This window comes from Anopheles stephensi, chromosome 2, assembly GCF_013141755.1.
Source record: "Anopheles stephensi strain Indian chromosome 2, UCI_ANSTEP_V1.0, whole genome shotgun sequence".
NCBI lineage: Eukaryota > Metazoa > Arthropoda > Insecta > Diptera > Culicidae > Anopheles > Anopheles stephensi.
Genome location: NC_050202.1, coordinates 90,507,833 through 90,528,219, shown reverse-complemented (window position 1 = coordinate 90,528,219; position 20,387 = coordinate 90,507,833). Strand labels below are relative to the sequence as shown.

At 52.1% G+C, this 20,387-nt stretch overlaps 4 protein-coding genes across 6 annotated transcripts; 1 reads left to right on the top strand and 3 right to left on the bottom strand.

The window, feature by feature from the left end:
• Positions 1-3,147: 3,147 nt before the first annotated feature.
• On the bottom strand, positions 3,148-5,967 carry LOC118505188 (insulin-like growth factor-binding protein complex acid labile subunit). The gene is made up of 4 exons (XM_036040643.1): positions 5,759-5,967; positions 5,209-5,340; positions 4,994-5,138; positions 3,148-4,934 (listed from the first exon to the last, which is right to left on the bottom strand). The coding sequence occupies exons 1-4, from the start codon at positions 5,822-5,824 to the stop codon at positions 3,229-3,231; spliced, it is 2,049 nt and encodes a 682-aa protein (XP_035896536.1). The 5' UTR covers positions 5,825-5,967; the 3' UTR covers positions 3,148-3,228.
• Positions 5,968-6,633: 666 nt separating this feature from the next.
• Positions 6,634-9,745, bottom strand: LOC118505196 (3-phosphoinositide-dependent protein kinase 1). Its single transcript, XM_036040668.1, has 4 exons — positions 9,261-9,745; positions 8,703-8,850; positions 7,105-8,630; positions 6,634-7,032 (listed from the first exon to the last, which is right to left on the bottom strand). Exons 1-4 carry the CDS (start codon positions 9,276-9,278, stop codon positions 6,898-6,900), a joined length of 1,827 nt encoding a protein of 608 aa, XP_035896561.1. The 5' UTR covers positions 9,279-9,745; the 3' UTR covers positions 6,634-6,897.
• A 380-nt stretch (positions 9,746-10,125) lies between these two features.
• On the top strand, positions 10,126-16,667 carry LOC118505157. 2 transcript variants are annotated; one of them, XM_036040551.1, is made up of 4 exons: positions 10,126-10,442; positions 11,182-11,352; positions 11,435-11,500; positions 11,590-16,667. In XM_036040551.1, the coding sequence occupies exons 1-4, from the start codon at positions 10,415-10,417 to the stop codon at positions 14,802-14,804; spliced, it is 3,480 nt and encodes a 1,159-aa protein (XP_035896444.1). In that variant the 5' UTR covers positions 10,126-10,414; the 3' UTR covers positions 14,805-16,667. The 2 variants fall into 2 exon arrangements, with proteins under 2 accessions (XP_035896444.1, XP_035896445.1); XM_036040552.1 differs by lacking the exon at positions 10,126-10,442 and adding an exon at positions 10,504-11,020.
• On the bottom strand, positions 15,029-20,319 carry LOC118505186 (acyl-CoA synthetase short-chain family member 3, mitochondrial). 2 transcript variants are annotated; one of them, XM_036040642.1, is made up of 7 exons: positions 19,426-20,318; positions 18,431-18,575; positions 17,837-18,284; positions 17,354-17,742; positions 15,935-16,231; positions 15,512-15,857; positions 15,039-15,428 (listed from the first exon to the last, which is right to left on the bottom strand). In XM_036040642.1, exons 1-7 carry the CDS (start codon positions 19,638-19,640, stop codon positions 15,262-15,264), a joined length of 2,007 nt encoding a protein of 668 aa, XP_035896535.1. In that variant the 5' UTR covers positions 19,641-20,318; the 3' UTR covers positions 15,039-15,261. The 2 variants fall into 2 exon arrangements, with proteins under 2 accessions (XP_035896534.1, XP_035896535.1); XM_036040641.1 differs by having other exon boundaries at positions 15,029-15,857; positions 19,426-20,319.
• Between the last annotated feature and the right edge of the window lie 68 nt (positions 20,320-20,387).

Sequence of the window (20,387 nt, the reverse complement as noted above, 5' to 3'; positions counted from 1 at the left end):
CATAATCCTAGTCATCCTAGTCTAAACGGATAATAAGAACGCTAATATTAATAATGATAATAATATAAAGTAATAATAATATAATAATAATGGTAATAACATAGCATTATTATTGTGCGGAGTAATGAAAATATTAATACTAATATTAATACCATACCGATAAACACCTACCTACCTACTAACAGGCGGATCACTGCGCAAATGGAGAATGAAGGAGAAGGGGCGGAGGCAGGAGGGCAGGAAAAATAGTATTTTATGGGAATAATAACTGCAAAACAGTACAGCTAAAACAAAATGGGTTCATAATAATGCACGCCAAGCCAAGGGGAAGGTGCGTGTGTATGCGTATGTGGTGAAAGTCGCATATTCGTACGCAAAGATACATACCAGCAGCATTAGGAAAAACAGATTTAGTAGGCAAAACCCGGAGGGGAGACCGTGGATAGGGAAGGGAACTGGGGGGGGTAGAGATATAATAGAGGGAAACAATATATATATATATTATATATACATACATGTCAAGTGGGCGCGCGCGCGCGTGCTGGTTAGGGAAGGTTAGGACGGTGGCAGACACAAAACCTCGGTGACGAGTTGGGCTGGACGATTGATTTGGAAATACAACATTGTCAAATACGTTTAAGGCAAAATCAGACGCATCACCTGGACTCTGCGGGAGAGAGGCAAGACGACGCCAGAAACCTGGTTCGCAGCTATGTTTATACGGTAGGACGAAACGCAAACAACTAAACACACACACACACACCAACACCCAAACAGACAGGAGCCCAGGTGAACAGATACGCGCAGAGATGCAGCTGTAAATTGCTGCCAAACTTTAATGGAACAAAGCAACACGACAAAAATACCGCTACTGTAAAGATATACTTATAATCGCCCGGCATGGATGGGACACAGGACACAGGAAAGCGCGAAGAAGAAGAAGCGGATGTGGAAGCGGAGGCAGAAAAAAAAGAAACAAACAAACAAACAAACAAACAAACAAATACAAAATGCAATGCATCTGTGTTCGATAACTTAAAGCAAGCAAAGCCAAACAAGCGCTGCATTAGTGGCCCGTTGTTTTGTGTGGTTTATTTACTGCTCCAGTGAGTCTTAGTGATGGGAGGCGGATGAGGCGGTTCTGCTGTTGCTTGTCGGGAGATAGTACGGTGGCTAGGTATCGGTATCTAGTTGGCAGTTGGTGTTGGTGGCGGACGGTAATGTCGACGCCACAGAAGCTGCAAAGGCGAGGACTGGATCTGTCGAGAAGGTAGGAGTGTGTCGGGCGGGTGTGCGAAGGCGGGAAAGGACTCGTTGGATGTGGCTGTGGATCGTGCCAGGTGGTGTTCCAGTGTTGAGCAACTATTGCGTTAGTGAAGCGGATGGCGTCTCGGCGTGAAAGGGAGTTGTATGGTTTGGGGTGGACGGAGCCGACCTTCGTTGGCAGTGTGTGGCTGAACGCTGAATGTGTGGGTCTTTTGAGTAACCATGTTGAAGGGCTGCCAGAACACTGGCACTGTCGGTGAAGATGACGTTCGGAATGTCGGTCCGAAGTCCTTCGTCGGAGGGAAGTCGGATGGCTATTGCTTCGGCTGAAAAGATAGATGTGTGGTTAGGGGAGCTTGATGGCGCGGTTTTTGTGGCTGGAAATGGATCCCACAGATGTGCCGTCTGTGTAGATGTGGTGATGGTGCTGGTATTTTGTCCGGATCAGGTGCGTAAAGGTAGCATTGGCGATGTGGCTGCTTTTTCCGATTCCCCGGAGAGTGTGTGTTTATTTGCCAGTCTATGACAGGCGTGCTATGGTACCGGGGACGTGTTCCCCGGCGGCTGGATTGGATGATCTGAGGAAGCTGGTGATTGGCGAGTTGTTGCAGGTCGGAGTTAGCTCTGGTAATGAGGGCAGTTGTGTCGATTCCTTTCTCAAGCATCCGAGCTGCAGTGGCGACGGGTCTGTTGGTGATGATATAATGAAATGGAAGAAAACCGCTTTCGCAGAGGAGGGAAACAATCGGGCTGGTGACAAAAGCACCAAAACAACAAAAGCTGGTCACAAAAGCGTAGCGGATGGCTGTATGGTAGACTCCAAGGTTGCTCACTCGCGGGAAACAATCTCGATGCCGTAAAGTAGTTTGGGTAGGAGCCAGGCGTTGATGATGCGGTTCAGCGTTGAGCGCAAGGCCCGAGCTTTGCCAGTTTCAAGCATCCGGAACAGGTGCAGCCGTTTGTTTGCTTCCTGCTTGACCCTGTTGGAATGTGGAAGAAAAGAAAGCCTACTGTCGAATGTAACGCCGAGTATGTCGGCTGTCCTTGTGTTGGGTATTGGTGTCCTGTTAAAGGTTATTGCAAGTTATTGCGGTTGACTGCAAGGGCAGTGTTTGCAGATATGAAGGATTTTGGATTTTGTGTGTGATATTTCGTAGCCCGTCCATCTCGACCACTGCCGAACCTCGTCAACCCCTGTTTGCAGGAGTTTGTTTCCGCACTGAAATGCTCGCTTGGCTCGGAAATATTTCTGTGAAAAGTTTCAAACTCCGATGCTGTTGCGGTGAATCGAAATATTTCAACCGCTGAGTGTTTTAGCGACCCAGTACTCACATACGCCTCTGAGACATGGACTCTGCCCAAAACTGACGAAGCCCTCTTAGCCGCGTTCGAGAGGAAGATGCTCAAAAAGAATTTTTGGCCCCGTATGTGTGGAAGGACAATGGAGGAGCCACTAAAATGACGAGCTCTACGAGCTGTGCGATGATCTTACCATCGTGCAGCGAATTAGACTCGCCAGGCTCCGGTGGACTGGTTACGTCATGAGAATGACACCGGACGACCCAGCCCGTAAAGTCCTCTTAGGCCGTCCACACGGACAGAGGAGGCGTGGTAGGCCCAAATTGAGATGGAGTGATGGCGTTGATGCGTCCGCCAGAACGGTCGGGATAACGGATTGGCAGACGACGGCGCTAAACCGTGAGCGGTATCGAGGATTGTTACAGCAGGCCAAGACCGCAAAGCGGTTGTAGCGCCTGATAAGTCAAGTCAAGAGTGTTGTAGCAATGGCAGTAGGCCTGTAGTATTTCTGCTCCACCTGGAAAAGGTTGTCGCGAACGTGCAGCAGATTCCGGTTCTCCGTGGTAAGAATCGAACGCTAGCTTAATAGGGATCTACTAAAAGGTTCGAACTTTATTTGTTCTTCCGGCGAAACCCTGTCGGGCGCGCCCTGGTTACTTATTACTAGTACTCGATCTCATTGCTAATGATGCGTTGCGTGGCGTTTGCTGCGATCGGCGCGTACCGTAGCTTGCTGTGGAGCTTCTGTTGCAGCCGTTGACGCTTTTGCTGATAGAGCAGGGAATGTTGTGGCCGCTGGTACACCGCTGGTACCGGATTAACGTTGGGGACGGGCACTCGAATCGTTGGGGCGGGTCGTTGGTCGTGGTATCGTTTCTGCAAGAGTGTCTGTTGCTTGCGGCGATTCATTTCACTGATGCGCAGAATGGCTTTCTGTGCGCTTCGGTTAGTGTCCTCGCTGCACTGGAGATTCTTGCGGATCACATAGTACACGCCGCGGTTCTGTATGCCCCTGGCAGGGTCACTACAGCGAGGGGTTAGCTTGTTGCTGTACACATACGCGGCCAGTGGGTTGCCGGATGAGGAGGAAACCTTCAGTCGGTTGGTAGCCGCTTGACGCCACTGTACCATCGAGCAGCTGCATTCCCACGGATTCTCTATCAGACGCACGATTTGTACGGCCGGGGCGAGACGCCGGAAGAAGTCGGTGGGCAGCTGGGTGAGCTTGTTTCCGTGCAGGTACAGTTCGAGAAGCTGAAGCTGCTCGTCGAACAGCCCAACAGGGAGCACGGCCAGTAGGTTGTACGACAGATCGATCACCTGCAGGCGCTTCACGCCGAAGAATGCGTCCATGGAAATGGCGGCGATCGAGCAGCGGGACGCGTACAGCTCGGTCAGGTTCTTCATCTCGGCGAAACTGTCGTACTCGACGAACGAGATGTTGCCCTGCAGCAGCCGCAGAGTGCGCAGGGATCGAAGTCCTCGGAACAGGTACTGGTTGAGGGCGGGCAGATGCAGATTGCGGATCTCCAGCAGCTCCATCTGGGCCAACCCTTGGAAGGGTTTGGGTGTTCCGACCTGCAGACCGACAACATCGCTGCCGATGAACAGCGAGCGCGTCATGTTGGCGATAGCGAACGAACTGTCGAACACGTACTCGATAGGGTTCTGTCGCAGATCGAGCTTGGCCAGCTTCGGAAACGGTGGGAACGTGAGCTCCGACACCTTGGAGATGTTGTTGGCAGACAGATCCAGCACCTGCAGCTCGAGCAACCCGGCCAGAGAGTAGTAGCTGACCTCCAGCAAGCGATTCCGGGCGAGGGACAACAAACGCATGTTGGGAGCACCGTAGAACGCGAACGGGGGCAATATCTTGAGGTTGTTGTGCTGAAGGGACAGCCGAACCAACCGATCGAGTCCGTACAGGAAGTCGGGATGCAGCGATTCCAGCTGACAGTCGTGAATGGCGAGCGCGGTTAGGTTGGTCCAGCCGTAAAACGAAACATTGCTGGTGCTGGCCAATTCACGCTTGTACACCTCGTACGGTACGATCTCCAGCTCGAATGTTTCGGTGAGCGTATCGGTGCCACTGTTGACCACCATCTCTTCCTCCTCGTCGCCAACGATCTGATAACCGTTGGCATCGTTTCCATTCGCCCCCGGCAAAGGTTGCAGACCGAGCTCGGTCAGAGATGGCAATGTTCGATCGAGTACGGTAGGTGGCGCAGTCCGCACGAGTTCCAGCGATTCTAGGTGAAGCTGCGCAACGGGCAGCTCGGCGTCGAGTGAAAAGCGTAACAGTTGGGCCTGCACCGACTGGACGTGTAGCTCCCGAAGATGGCGAAAGCGGACCAGACTGGACGCATTCACTGAAATACGATTCACTTAACGTTACTGGCTTAACATTCCCCACGGCCGACTAACTTACGTTGGTACTGTTCCGTTTGGGAGGTGTAAATTATCTTCAACACCGTCGTATCCAGCGAGAGGATATCCTCAATCTTCTCGAACCCTGCGCCCTGTCCCACCATGCACAGCGCATGGAACGATGGGACACCTCCGTCAGCTTCGTACTTGAAAGTAAGGTCAGGGAAAGATTTTAAATAACTTGCGTACACCAGTGTCCAAGTGCTTCACACTCACGTCCGATGCCGATGGTTTCGAAGTTTTGTTGGATCCATTCCCCACTTCCGGCGAGCTTCTATCGCACATACACTCTGGTGGACAATCGAGCAGGGCAAACGATCGGTCGCGTGCCAGTGCAGCCTGGAGCAGCTAAAGAAAGTATAACAGACGAACCCGTATAAAGTGGAAGCTTGTTTGAGTGAAGGAAAAGGTTCGGATGGGGTTGTTAAGGCAACGGATGTACGATAAAACACATGACATGAAGCTAAAAATATTGTGGACTAGCTCGGGCGCGAGATAAGCTGCTACTGGCATTCTTCAGCTGGATTGTTCTTTGGAATGGCTATTCGAGGGTTTCTTCCAAGGCGCTTCCTCTAATGAGAGGTCTCGTTTACGAAGAGACCTTGTCTTTCAGAGGAGTCTCCAGGAGTTTGAAACCCGTCGTATAGTGTACCACTACACGCTGTTTCTGCGTTTGTACTATAGAACAGAATTGATTTCACTTTCGCACGGCTTTTTAAAGTACTTTTCTTATACAGAACATCAAACGCGTTTGATGTACACTCACAGAAAGAAGCACCACCACAAGGACCAGCAGAAGACCACCTGGCCGGAAGATGTATGCCGTTGGCATATTAGTTTGATTTGTAAAGCCTGTAATTGCAAGAGCGAAGACGTGTCCTGTCTGTGCCCACAGTACACTGAACTGAACGCGGAACTAGAGTAACTGAACAGCAGCATGAACACATGTACCGCTCCAGCTCAGAACTTGGCTACGCTCTCGGTGGCGGAAACCGCTTATCACAGGCAGTACAGGAACGAAGCGTAAGTACAGTGACTCTCATCCAAGGTTGGACATCTACATCATGTTTAGGTATTTCTCAGATAAAAAAGAATTTCTTTTTCGTCCAGGATACTCGGTACGACGTAGGACGTAGGATACTCCGTCCGACTTTACCTGATCCAGCAGACGGCCCATTGACGAACGTATCTTTGCCGATGGGATCTGAGTCATGGGTACGAAGTCTCCGTATAACCAAGCTTTGATATTCGGGGAAACTTATTCTTCGGAATGTCCCATTTTGTCAGACTTAACTCAAGGAAATCAGACATCTTTCGAGGTTCTCAAGCATCGGTTAAATGTTAGAATGTCCCATTTTAGATGAGTGCCACTGTACAGCCATAGAGCAGGAGCGATAAAACGTTGTACCAACAATATCCGGACATCGTGGCGAGTTCCTTTCGCATATCGTAGGAAGCAGCTTCGCGTGTATGCGCCCAACATCATATCAGCTGATGCTGCATTGCACTCGAAAGAAGGCGCAAAGGGACCAGATTTTAGCGCGCTGATAACCGCTCCATATGCGCTGCTTCGGTTGCCCCTTTTAACTTTCTTTCTCTCTGACCACTGACGTTCGGTGAACGAAAAGCAAAAAGCAAAAAGCAGATTTAAGTGGTTCTATATTTTACTTGATTCCTAGCTTATTATTGTGGCATTACTCGCCCAACTGTGTTGTTGCCTAACAGTCATCATTCTCATAAGGTTTTCACTCCTATCCTATATTCCTATACGCATGATTTACACGATCGCAGTAGCCGGCGACAAGATGTTCCGCACACACACACACACACACTCACACGCTCAATAATCGCACACACTCACATGCATCTCTTTCCCACACACACACACACACACACACGCGCATCTCATTCGCCTTGATTGACGGCATTGTTATCATTATTCTCGCTATTTAGGAAAGCTTTTCGATGAACGTCGGTAATAGTATCGCACCACTTGAGGGCAAATCCTTCCGGATCTTCTAGGTAGTAGACTCGGTTTGGCTGCGGAAGAAAGGGAACCGAAATCAGAGACATTGGCACCAACAAACGAATCGGTGCCCGCGGACGGCTTACCGTGATCACGTGGAAGGTTTTGAAGTTCTTCGCCTCGACCGACAGATCGGCCGTCCAGGGAATTTCGCCCTTTTTCACCATATTGACCGCATCGATGTAGATGAGGCGCGGTCGCTTCGTGAGCAGTAGCATACGCCGTCGGGCAAACAATCCCTTGCGTTTGTAAATGAAGCCGTACTTAAGGATCTCCTCACCGTCGGCGAACCGCTGCCATTGGCTAACCGGTCCGGGATCATTCTTCATCACATCTTCGACCGATTTGAAGAACTTTAGCGAGGATAAGCCGGAACGTGTTAGGCTGGCGACGTTAGTAGTTGCGGTGCGGCACGATCCGGTACGATGAGTCTCCGTGTCCCCCTTTTCTCCACCACCTCCTCCCCCTCTCCCTCCTCTTTCTCCACGACCAGTGCTAGCATCGCTCGCTCCTCCCCCGTCGGTCTCTTCCTCATCCGGCACGTCTTCGTTTTCTTTCAGCTCGGCCAGCTTAAAATCGAACAGGCGCGATATTTGCCGATCGTCCAGACCGGGCTGCATGCCCTCGGGGAAGTAGACACTGTTCAGCGAGCTGGTGTCACTGTTTAATACTGATTCCGTGGTCGATGGCAACGGTGCGGGTTGCTGGCGCAGATGCTCAAAATCGATCCCGTCGAAGAACGCGTGCTGCCGTATCGTGCAGTACCGTGGATTATTGCAAGCACCCAGCCGTTTGCGTTGCTCGAGCTGCAGCAGGCGTGCCACGATGTCTTTCGCCACCGGATCGAAACTATCCGCGTACGATACCTGACAGCTGAGAATCATTTTGAAGATAAGATACTCGGACGCACCGCGGAACGGCGACACACCGCACACCATCTGATAGATCGTGCAGCCGTACGACCACAGATCCGACGCCGGTGACGACGGTGTTCCGGTGAGGATTTCGGGCGAAACGTACTGCGCCGTGCCGACGAAACTGCGACGCTTGTTGGGCCGGGTTGGACCGACCGCCGGTGGCCCGTCGTCGGCATCGTCCGTATCGTCCTCGTCCGCGTCCACCATACCGACCAGGACCCGCTGGGCAAGCTTCCGCGAAATGGTGCTGGGTGGCGATAACGGTTCATCCTTCTTTTCCTCGTTCGCTTCTTCCTCGCTACCCGTCACCAGCTCCTCGTCCTCCTCCTTGTAGTCCAGCTTGGAGGAACCAAAGTCGGCCATCAGTACGTGCATTTTACCGTCGAGCAGGATGTTTTCCGGCTTGATGTCTCGGTGCAGGATGCCCAGATTGTGCATCGTTTCCAGTGCGAGCAGTATCTCGGCAGCGTAAAACCGGGCGCATTCGAGCGTGAACGAAGGCCGTGAAAGTAGCGTCAGCAGTGTGCCATTGCAGGCGTAGGTCATGACGAAGTACAGCTTGGTACGGTCCTGAAATGTGCAGTACAGGCCGAGGAATCCGGGCTTCCCGGTAAGTCGATTAAGCACCTCCCGTTCGCGCTTCACGTACTCCTGCTTCTTTTCGCGCAATATTAATCTTTTTTCGCACACTTTTACTGCAAATGGGAGGTACGAACATTAGGGACGGTAACGTGCAAACCGCGAACACCGTTCGACAGTGAACTTACTTGCATATTTCTTCGATGTTCTAACTTCTTTGGCCAGGTAAACGCAGCTGAAGCTTCCTTCGCCCAGCATTTTGCCGAAGTAAAAATCATTCGGATTCAGCCGATGGCTGCTGCCCGACGTCTTGGTGCGATTATTTTCCATCACAACCTGTACCGCCCCCGCCCGTGTCGCGGACAGCAGGGACAGAAGATTAAACGAAAGTGAACCAAAAAAAGAATCCGGTATTAGTAATGGGCGTTATTTTTAAACCCCATTCGATTATGGCAACAACAAAAATTTCGCCAGCTTTGTTTTGCCAGGTCTACTATGTGAAATTTTTGTTCCGCGAATGACACACATTCGCATTAGATCATTTTGCACACTAGGACTGGGGTGGTCCCCGGACGAAGCCAGCCCACCCGTGCCGTGTACCGATCGGGGAGAAACATTGGACTTTGTTTACTTTGATACAAAATGCAAAAATAAACGTGCTTCTTGGAATGCGTTGTTTCGCACGTTTTTATGAGAAAACAGTCTCACAGCACCAATTTGCCAGACTACAGCTCTATGCTAACTACCGTGTTGGTTGATTGCATATCCACGGATGCAAGTTTTGCACAGGTTTCTTGCAGCTACTGTTTCTTCAACTGGAGCGCTGTGATGATTCACATTCGAACGGGCAGGGGGATTTACTGACGAAAAGGTACACGAAGCACAACCGATCCGCGAGCACGAGGATTACAGAACAATTTTGCGGTGAACACACAGACTTTTTTCGCTTCTTGGAATACAGTACACCACACAAGCAGACGATCCCGCTTGTCCGGAAGAATGTTGTGCAAAGAAGCTACGGGGTTTTCCAAAACTCGGAACCGTAAACGCGTACCGTGGCGTTGCTTTTATGCTTCACTTCCTGTATTAAACACAACTAAAACGAAGATGGATTAAACGATATCGCGTTCTGGTCACAAGAAGATGGAAAACTCCGATGCGCTTCAGTTCATATCGATAATTTCCCTTCCACTAGCTCGCATTTCTGCGAAAGTGTTTTGGAAGATTTGAATGTCAAAAACTGGCACCCCAAGTGTCAAGCGCTCAGGTGTGGAAAATGTTTGCAATAGAAAAGGCAAAGAAAAAACAAACGGGGTCATTTTTCGGGCTGGTGGGGCTTTTTGTACGCACCAAAAATAGTTTGTGTACAATTTGTTTGTAAAATACTTACCACTTGGGATGGTTTTGTTGCTATTATTTAACAAAGGTTGAAATGTAGATGATCTAAAATACAGCAGCACCGTGTAGACGCGGCTGAATATTGAACATCTGTCGACATTTGACACAATTGCAAACACGCCATGTGTTTACAAGCGCCGGTTGCCTACTCGACTCTCGATCGAACCGATGGTACGCAGCTAGCGTATGAAAATTAATTGATCGTGTGTAGTAGTTTCATAGAGAAAATAGTATTTTAACAAAAACTGGTGGCAACCTAAACGTCGAAGTGCAATCTTTTCATTGAACAAGTTATCAGCGGATAAGTTTTTGTGTTGAAAAATCGAAAAATACAGCCACCGTTCTTGAAATTGCTAGCACGCACTGAGCTGTCAACTCGGGGAGCTAACCGTATTCGACATGAAAAAATTTGGTGTTTACTTGTTATCCATTGAATTACGGTATTATTAAAATATAATTTATTTGTTCTCCGTTAAGAAAACGCGTCGCAACCAGCGCAAAAATGGACAAGGATCGCTTGTTTCTTGCGGGTAAGTGTGGTTTCTGCACGGCGGGGCCAAAATCCGTCCGCCCCGCACCAAGGGCGATGGCTCGCGAGCAGCCAAGATGTTGGTTGCTCCCACCGCGCAAAGAAGGGAAGGAAAGAACGAAGGGAGAAAAAATCTTAATGGCAAATTATGCGTACACGGTGTAAATACGGTGCAGCGAGTTGTGCAGTTCTTTTTGTGAGCAAAATCGTACACCATTTGTGTGAAACTGTGCTGGATGAAGCATTTAGCGGGGCTAGCATCGATTGAAACTACGGTCGGTGCGGTCTAGCAACGGAACGTACGGGAAAATGTCTTATAAAAAAACATATGACTAATCTTGCCCGTGGCTGCGCTACCCATCCACGCGAAATACGCGACTATGGCGGTGGTGTGGTTGTTGAGCTCGCCTTAAGACACACACGGCGAAGCGATAAACGCATTGCCCCCGAGCATGCTAGACAGACATTATCGGTGAAGAAGAATTGAAAAGAATTGTGCACGCAAGATGATGCTTCTATCGGCAACGCATCGAATTGGACTGCAGCTGTGATAAGTACCCAGTAGTACCAGCCAAATGGGTACGCATCTTCTTCTTACGCGAGCCGGCGAAGGCGATGCGTAAAGGTGGTCGCTGCACGCAACGGGGCTGCACCGTGGAACGGGGATTTAGGCTCGATATTTTCAATTGATGGTCAAACTACAGAGCAATTCGTTTTCGTTTTACTTTCGGCCTGCACAGACGAGGTGGTGGACATGGACCCGAACATGACAAATCGGTTACAGCAACATACCGTAGTATTAGATGAAGGTGCAGCACCACAGGCAAGCACATCCTACTCCCGAGTGTCTCCCCCGAAAGCGATCATCGATAGCAGTCCACTGCAAAGCGCCATGGACAAGAACAAAGAATGTAAGCTAACTGTCTGTCCTCGAAATCGTCGGATCGTCTGCAGTCATTTTTAATTGCATTGTTTTAAAATGTTTCTGTACAGCACTAAAAGTGAAGCTATCGGTACGACGTACCGTCGACCAGCTCGTTCAGCAAGGAATAATGCCATGTGAGTTTCCTCTGTCAGACTCGTGATATTGAAGCGCTTTACTAATCGTCCACGCGTCTCGGATGCTTGGCTATCGTCCGCTTTTTCAGCACTGAAAACATCCCCGGCAATATACGAACAGCGCAGGCAGCTGGAACGGGCCAAGACCGGAGATATGCTGAAGGCGAAGATCAAAAAGCGGCCCGATCGCGTGGAACTGGAACAGCGTCATATCCTCGAGCAATGCGACAGCAACGTGGACCCGAGCTTGGCGGAAAAGCGCCGAATGCTCGAGAAGGCGCTGCTGGTGGATCATCTCAACTCGAAGATATCGCACCGACCGGGACCGCTCGATCTGATCGGCAAGAACATCCTGCACGTGGAGGAACCGATCGAGCGCATGGTAAAGGAAGGGCTGGTGGACTATGCGTCGACGCTGGACGAATCGAACGTATCCGTGGCCACCACCCCCAGCATGGTGGGCGAGGGTGAAGATTCGCTAAGTTCCGAGGGTGAATCGTTGCACAGTGTGGCGGTAGCGTTGGTAAGCCAGCCGGGGCCTGGCGCCACACTGCTGCAGCATCAAATACAGCTACAACCGTTGCACGCTCCAACACAACAACCTCAAACAGTGCTAGCAACAGCGGCAGCAGCACCAGTAGCTCAACCGGAATTTTTTACCCTAAAGCCAACGATACCGATCGTCGTGAATGATGGGACGGTGCTGGCCGCGATAGCGACGCCAGTCGTGACGACCATTGCCACCGTCCCGATGGAGCAGGGCAACAAGGGTAATAAGAGCACCATCGCAGCAAGTAACAGCACCAGTAACACCAGCAGCACGCCAACCACCGCGCTCCGACCAATACTGCCAACGCCAAGTGCCAATCTTACCATGACAACGCTGCCGACGGACATGAAGCTTCTCGGCAGCAACAGCACCACCTTCACGTCCGGCAAAGAGAAGCTGGTGAAGAAGAAAAGCAAGTCGAAGAGCATCACCAAGGCAAAGCCGATCAAGTTTCACGAGTACAAGGGTCCGCCAAATGCTCACAAGGGCTCTTCGGCCTCCTCGTCGTCCTTGGCGGGGCACGGCGGCTGTGGCGGTACCGGGTCCGGTGGATCCGACAACAACTATCAATTGATCATGCAGCAGCAGTACCTGCTGGAATATCTGGAAGAGATGTGCAAAAAACCGACGGGCGTCTCTTCGCCGTCCAGCCGCGAACCGCAAATCACCACGGATGGGGAAGAAATCACCGGCAGCGATCATACCCCGATCGATTCTCCGCTCAGTACGGGTGGATCTTCCCGAAACAAAGGCTCCACCGCCGGGGGTAACGGTAGTGGCAGCGGCACGCTGCCCTCTACACCAGCCACCGGGGTGGATCTTGCGGTGGAAACATTAAATAAGCTGAAGGTGTCACAGCTGAAGAAGTACTGCAAACAGTACAATCTGGCCGTGTCCGGGACGAAGTCGAACCTTATCGAACGGTTGAAGCCGTTAATCAAGTCGATCGATCCTAACTGCTCTCTTGCGCTGGGGTCTCCCACCGGAGGAGGAGCAGGAGGAGCCACGGAGTCGGCCGAGCTGGAAGATAGCTTGCTGGCCGAGCAGCAGAAACGCATAGCGGAATTGCAGCTGCAGCTGAAGAAGAGCCAGGAAGAGTTGGAACAATTCCGCTCGCTGTGCAATAATCCCTTCGTTGGGCCGGGTACTGCTGACACAACACAGCCGATGGTGGTCAGCGTTGCTCCACCGCCGCCACCACCGCCGCCACTGCCCCCGACCTCGCTTGGTCCGATGCTGGTCGGTTCACCGTTCTCCATATCGACTGCGGACCCGTGCGATCCGCCCAGCGTTGATGCGATTGGGCCGTCCACAGCCGACCAAACGACCGAGCTCGAGCACGTCTCAGCAGAAGCAAGTGTCCCAGCGCTCGAGGGAAGCTTCCTGCTCGAAGGACTCACAGCCGCCAATCCCACCGCGGTTGATTATGGGCATGATATGCGCGAGCATATCATCGTCGATCGTAGCCCAACGCATCGGCCTACGCTGGACAAGGTGCTCGGCCAGGTGCAGCCAACCATATCCGGGCTGACGATGAGCACGGATGCAAACGAAGAACGTGGCGGTGGTATGGCGCCCATGGCCGGGTCCGCTATGGGCACGATCGTTGGCAGGGCTGGCGGTAATGGGAATGGCCGACCTGGCGGCGGAGACATGCAGGACCTTTCGCTCAGCCTGAAATCGGTCAATTTCGACACGGTTAACGACACGGAAGATGCGTCGATGCAGCAGGACACGATGATGCTGAACGACTTTGGCGATATCGATTTGGTTGACTTTCACATGCACTCGCTGGACAGTGATGGGCCGTTCCCGATGATAACGAACCACGAGCCAGATCCGGCCGACACGGGCGAGCATCGGCAGCACACGGCTCCGCATCAAGCGATCGGGTTGTTCTCTAGCAGAGAGGACGCTACCAACGGGGGTAAACTGCTATCGAACGGTTTTACAGATCCGGCACCATCGCAGCACATGCACGACGGTATGCTGCACGACCATGCGAACCAACAGCATGCGTACTTGAACAACAATGATCTTGCGGGCACTGGCTGTGGTGATGGTGCGAGTGTGATGCTGCAGCTGGATTTGATGGATCAGTCTGCCAACGGGAAGCCGCTAACGTTCGGCAGCCTGCACCATCACCAGCATCATCTACAGCAGCATCACGCGAGTCAGCAGCTTCAGCATCAGCATCATAGTGACAGCAACAACAACACCAGCTACGATGGCAGTGGCAGCCGAGCGGCCACGATCGGATCGGTCCGGTTTTCCGTGCAGGATCAGCCCGTCGCAAGTACCAGCACCAGCAGCAGTAGTAGCAGCACCAGCAGCAGTCCCAGCAGCTGCTTCCGAGCGCTGGGAAGCACATCATTTTCGTCGAAACATGCCAACAAACAGAACCATCATCATCTTAATTTACATCAACAGCAGCAGCAGCAGCAACAGCAACATCACCAACAACAGCACCAGCAACAGCAGCCCCATCACCAGAACCTGCTAGACCAGCTGTCGACACCATCCGCCACCGCCAGCGATACGATCGACTCGTACCAGGACAATGCAATGGATTTCGAGAGCTTGCTCGTGTCCGACACGGATAGCATGCTGACGGCCAACAACTGCCACCGGATGATGCTGGACTGTGCGCAGGACAAGCCCATGTACACCTATCTGCCGGATCCGAGCATACTAGACTACTTCTCCGAAGATTGTAACGGGCTCGATTACGAAATAAAGCATCTGGAGTACTAAGCAAAACCCCCGCCGTCGCCGTGAAGCAACCATGAACGTAACCGTGGCGGAATACGGATTCCGCACAAGTATTATTAAATACCCCCCCGTCCCCCTCTTTACTTCGCCTGGGGAAAGCAATACAGCGAGCGACCGGTGGACTTCGCCGGTGGGCCCGGTTCGGTTGTTTCTCTGCCCGTCTCTCAGACATTATGCGCGCGCTCGAGAATGCAATGCGGAGGGGGTTTCACGGGGTTTCTTCCTAAGCCTTTTACCATGTTTGCTAGTTTTATTAGGTGCAAGTAATAACGTTAACTCTACTACAACAGAGGAGCGGCGAAAACGGGAAAATGGGAGGAAAAAAAAAAACGGAAAATGAACTCGAATCGAGTGGAGAGTCGAAACGTGCAAAATACGTCAGTGCTGCTGCTGCTTGATGCTGCTTGATGCTACTCCCAGCTCCATCTCCTCAGGGAGCTCATCTTACGGTTGGTCGCAGCTCCGGATCGGGAGCGGCCATGGCGTAACCCAGCTCGCGCAGCGCACGCTTGACGTCGACGAACACCGTCGGATCCTCGACCGTAGCCGGTATGGTGATGTGTTTGTTTGCGGCCAGATCTGCCATCGCTTTGCGCAACGTTTTGCCTGCGCGGGAAGAAACCGATAACCAGGACCGATGGTTAAACAGCGGACGGGCTGATACAGCTGGTCGGTCGGCGAACACTTACCCGATCTGGTGCGTGGTAGGCTTTGTACTTGGGCGGCTAGTTTGAAGGCGGCGATCGGTCCGATCACCTCCCGGATGATGTTGATCAGCTCGACCGACATCTTGGCGGCCGGTTTTGAGACGTTCGCCTTCGTCACGTACAGACAAAGCGGTATCTGGCCCTTGGTCGGTTCGGGCACCCCGAAGACGGCCGCATCCGCCACATCCGGATGGCGCAGTATGGCGTCCTCCAGGCTGGAGGTGGAGATGCGATGCCCGGCCACATTGATCACGTCGTCATCGCGTGCCGTCACGTAGATGTACCCATTCTCGTCCTTGTACCCGGCATCCATCGTGTCGTAGTAGCCCTAGCAACGCAAACGATCCACGCAAACAGTGAGAGAGGGTGAGTCTCAACAAACTGACAAAAGTGGAGGATCATTACCGGAAACCGCTGGAAGTACGTCTTGCGGAACAGCTCATCGCTGCGGTACAGGGTCGCCATGTTGCCCGGTGGAAGCGGCAGCTTCACCACGATACGGCCCAGCTCGTTCGTCTTCGCCTCGTGCCCGTTCTTGTCCAGCACGTAGATATCGTACCCGCAGAACGGGAGGCCCGTCGTGAAGGGTGGCGTCTGCAGGTTCTGTGCAAACCCGACGCACGTCGCCGTGATGGCCGAGCCGGTCTCCGTTTGCCACCACTGGTTCAGCACGGGCACCTTGAAGATGTTGCGCATCCATTTCTACCGAGCAGAAGGCGAAAGGAGGGAGGCACCCATGGAAGAAGGTTGGTTCTGTGCTGCTACATCTAACGTATCCTAACTTTCGATATAAGTCTAAACTAATGCGGGGGCAACAGCAGGGAGGGCTACGCTACGGTGGGCGCGCGTCCGTATTGTACCCTCGGACGGGCCTAGCTTTTAGTTCGTAAGGGGTAGACCGCCCAGCTTACACAACTTATCCCAGCAAAAGGACACACACACACACACACACAATGCTCATCCACCACCACCACCACCATCATCATCCTGTCGCTTCCGGGTGGTTAAGATAAGGCGCATGAGTCAGCGGAGGAAGGTAATCATATTTTTTCTTTAGATCTCAATTTATAAACCGGTTTTGTTGAAAAAACTAATAAACAATTGCTTGTGATAACAATAAAGTCGCTAATCATAATAATGGGCATGCTGTTTTCTTACTGGGCTTTGTTACGTCGCTATGGCTATGGGTCGGGCGAGCTTTCGGATCGGGCGATCGCTGGACACAAAAGTGCCGGAGTCCAGAGCGAGCGCCGCACATGTTCCCTCTATCGTGCTCTATTTCCGTACAGTTAGCACTAAACATTGGCCAACGTTGTCGTGCGGTAACGTAGGTGTTGTTTATTCAGCGCTGGTTCAGCCTGTACCAGCCAGCTGCCTGGTACGGTAAGCTCGCTAGCAGCTAGTTTCGAGCATGTTGCGTCTATAAATAACGCCCGTTACGCATACGCCTGCATCATCATACACACACACAGGCTGGGGTGGTGGCGCGTGGGATGCGGATCGGATGCAAAAGTTACACATATAGAACTCGACAGAAAACTACACACCAAACTGCTGCTTTAACTAGCGGTAGCGAGTGGCCAGTAGTTGCCAGTGTGGTGTCTCAGAGTCGGACCGTCATGGCGATAAAATCGAAATGGAATTGTTCGATACCGTACCGGCAGGATGTGTTGCGCTCGCTTTCAACCCTTAAGATAAGGTTATTTGCCCGATAAGGCGTTCCCAGTACTACGATGATGACTAATGGATGTCCCCCGGACGTCTGCGCCCCTTAATCCTTTTCCCCGTCGGTGATGATGAAGCGCTTTACGATCGTTTACTTACCATCGTTTCCAGATCGCAATGCTCCCCAGCGATAAAGATGGCGCGCAGTGACTTGAGGCTGTACTTACGCCCGTGGGTGACTTCCGGATCCACGCGCCTGATGACGCGGAATGCGGTAGGAACGGAAAAGATGGCCGATACCTTGTGCTGGTCGATGATGCGGAAGTACTGGCCGGGATCCGGTGTTCGGTCGGGCTTGCCCTCGTACATGACGCTGGTGGCACCGTACAGCAGCGGCCCGTAGCAGATGTACGAGTGGCCGACGACCCAACCGAGGTCCGACGCGTTCCACCAGACGTCGTCCTGCTGGATGCCGTAGATCGTGTTCATTGTGTACATCAGCGTTACCAGATGTCCTCCGATCGGTCGCTGGATACCCTTCGGTTTGTCTGGGCATGAGAGATAAGGAGCGTTGTAATAGGAGATGAGAAAGAGAGAGAGAGAAAGGGAGAGAAAGCGTCAACAGCCAACTCCAACTCCCACCTGTTGTGCCGGATGTGTACAGAATGTAGAGTGGATCGTTCGCATCCACCGGCACACAGTCGACCGGCGTGTCCAGCGCATTCTCCCAGGCTACGTCCCACGTCTCATCCAGGTCCGACATCAGTATGTTCGACCGTCTGTAGATGATGTTCTTGAGCGGCTTCCAGCGCGACATCGCAACCGCCTCGTGCAGAATGTCCAGATAGTAGATAATCTTGTGCGGTTCCACGCCACAGTTCGCCGCAATGATCACCTTCGGCTCGGCATGCTCTATCCGTGTGCAGAGCTCGCTCGCCGCGAATCCTCCGAAAACGACGGAATGGACCGCGCCAAGCCGAGCCGTGGCCAGCATGGCGATGATAGCTTCCGGTATGAGCGGCATATAGATGACGACCCGATCGCCCTTCTGTACGCCGAGCCTTCGCAGTCCACCGGCCAAACGGGACACCTTGAGATAAGCTCGAGCTCGTTAGTAAGGGGTTAGGTGTAAATAGAGTTACCCGAAACAATAAAGCATTAAGTACATTAGGCAAATGGCCACAAGTTCTGCCCCGGGTAAAGAGGGTAAAAAGGGTAGCAAACGTTCCTGCCTACCTTGTCATACAGCTCGTTGTACGTTACGTGGCGCACCGTGTTGGTCGTGGGACTATCGTGGATGAGCGCCACCTTGCTGCCCTTGTCGGCCAACACATGGCGGTCGATCGCGTTATAGCATGCGTTCAACTTTCCGCCGACGTACCTACACAAGGCGAAAATTACAATAGACACCGTTAAGGCTTTCCTAATTGCATGCCTCTTGCTCCGTTCCCGTGCGCCCGTGCGTGGGCTAGAGACGAACCCGGGCGCTTGCCTTTCGCCGAGAAGATAAGACGAAACATAAACATATTCTCCCCGCCATTTTTGCCACCCGGACGAGGACTCGAAAGCTGGACCATTGTCCTCATTTTCATATAGAGTGATAAACCTCAGCACCGCCAGCGTCGCCAGTCTTGTCGGGGGGGTTATAAAGGGGACAGCATTCCTTCTTCTTCTTTTTTTTTGTTGGTGATCCGACACAATGTGCGTACATAAAACACACGCAAGCAGCACATCTCAGCACGTATGCAAAAATGTGAAAGAAAAAATCCGCAATTCTGAACCATATTGTGGCGTGTCTGTGTGTGTGTATGTGTGTGCGATGTATGTGTGGTGGCTCCTGTCAACACGGCATTATGAGTCCACGCGTCATGATGGCAACGCCACCTCCAAATGCCTGATGGATATTGATTGCGAGTCTTGCGGAAAGTTTATTATCGATGCTTCCCAAAGGAGAGTTCCGGTCGTTCGGACGAGACGCTTGCGAACCAAGCTCGGTGAGTAATGCGGTATGATTTATGATTTCTATTAAATATACATACGACGCGGAGGAGTTTCGTTGACTGCGAGTATGAATGGAGTCAACCGGAAGGAGGGCGAGCTTCCACTGGAGCTTCCAAATCGGTTGTGACATTTTTGAAAAACACTTTTTTAGGATCCAGGAGCTCCGTTCCTTGGTCGACCACCGACACAACCCTCCGTTTGAGCGAGCTAAAGCACATTCTCATATTTACCACTTCGTGAAGGGGCTGTTGCTATCGTCCAGCACTTTCTCCCACGGCTGATCCCAGTCAATGAGCTGTTCGGCCAAATCTCCCCAGAACGATGCCGGCTGCTCCAAGGACTGGCAGTACGCCTCCATGTAAAGCGGGCTCAGCATCTCCGACTGGCTGGAACACACTGGCACTGGCGGCACACAACTACTGTTCGACGGAACGGGTTGATCCATGCTTGTCCTTCCGGTTCGAGATGTACCGAGCACCACGCGCTAATGACGCCGTTACGCCGTTAAATGCACTTCGTAGTTCGCTTCACCAAACGCACCTCCCTTTGCCGCGATAGATTCGATTTGGACAGCCGTAATGTCTGGCGTAAGCACTTGGGAACCACTTCCTCGATCAACCCGACTCACAAACGCTGTTCTGTTCGATCACACGGCACACGGCGGACTGATGTCCGTGCTGCTATTCCTTCTAGCTTGGGATCGCTGCGGCAGGCCTCCAGCGCGGACGATCTAGCGAGCTGACCGCGCGTCCCCAGCACGGCTCGGTACTTTCCCAAGGTTCCGCGCGTTCTTTTTCGCGCTGGGAATAATGTATACTATAACCTTTGCCTTGCGTTTGTCCCACCACCGACACTTGCACCTAGCGCCTCGCTGCACCCATCCGGTCACCGAACAAGCGGAACTGCTCAGTGTCGAAACGCAACTAAACAGTTTCAACCTGCATGCAATTGACTGGCGATCCGGGGTGGCGAAAGGTCAGCACCGGGAATCGATATCCGACACCCCGAGAACGCCCAAGAACGGCGTTTATTCAATCGGTCAGGGCGATCGGCGATCGGTAAGCTTCTGAGCGCTGTTCTCGCGTGGAACCGATTTACGATCGGTCTTTGGTACAAGTCGTTGTGGAAGTGCGCTGGTAAATGTGGCGTATTTAAATGTTCAAACGTACCAGCGTTTGGGTTTGCTTTCTTT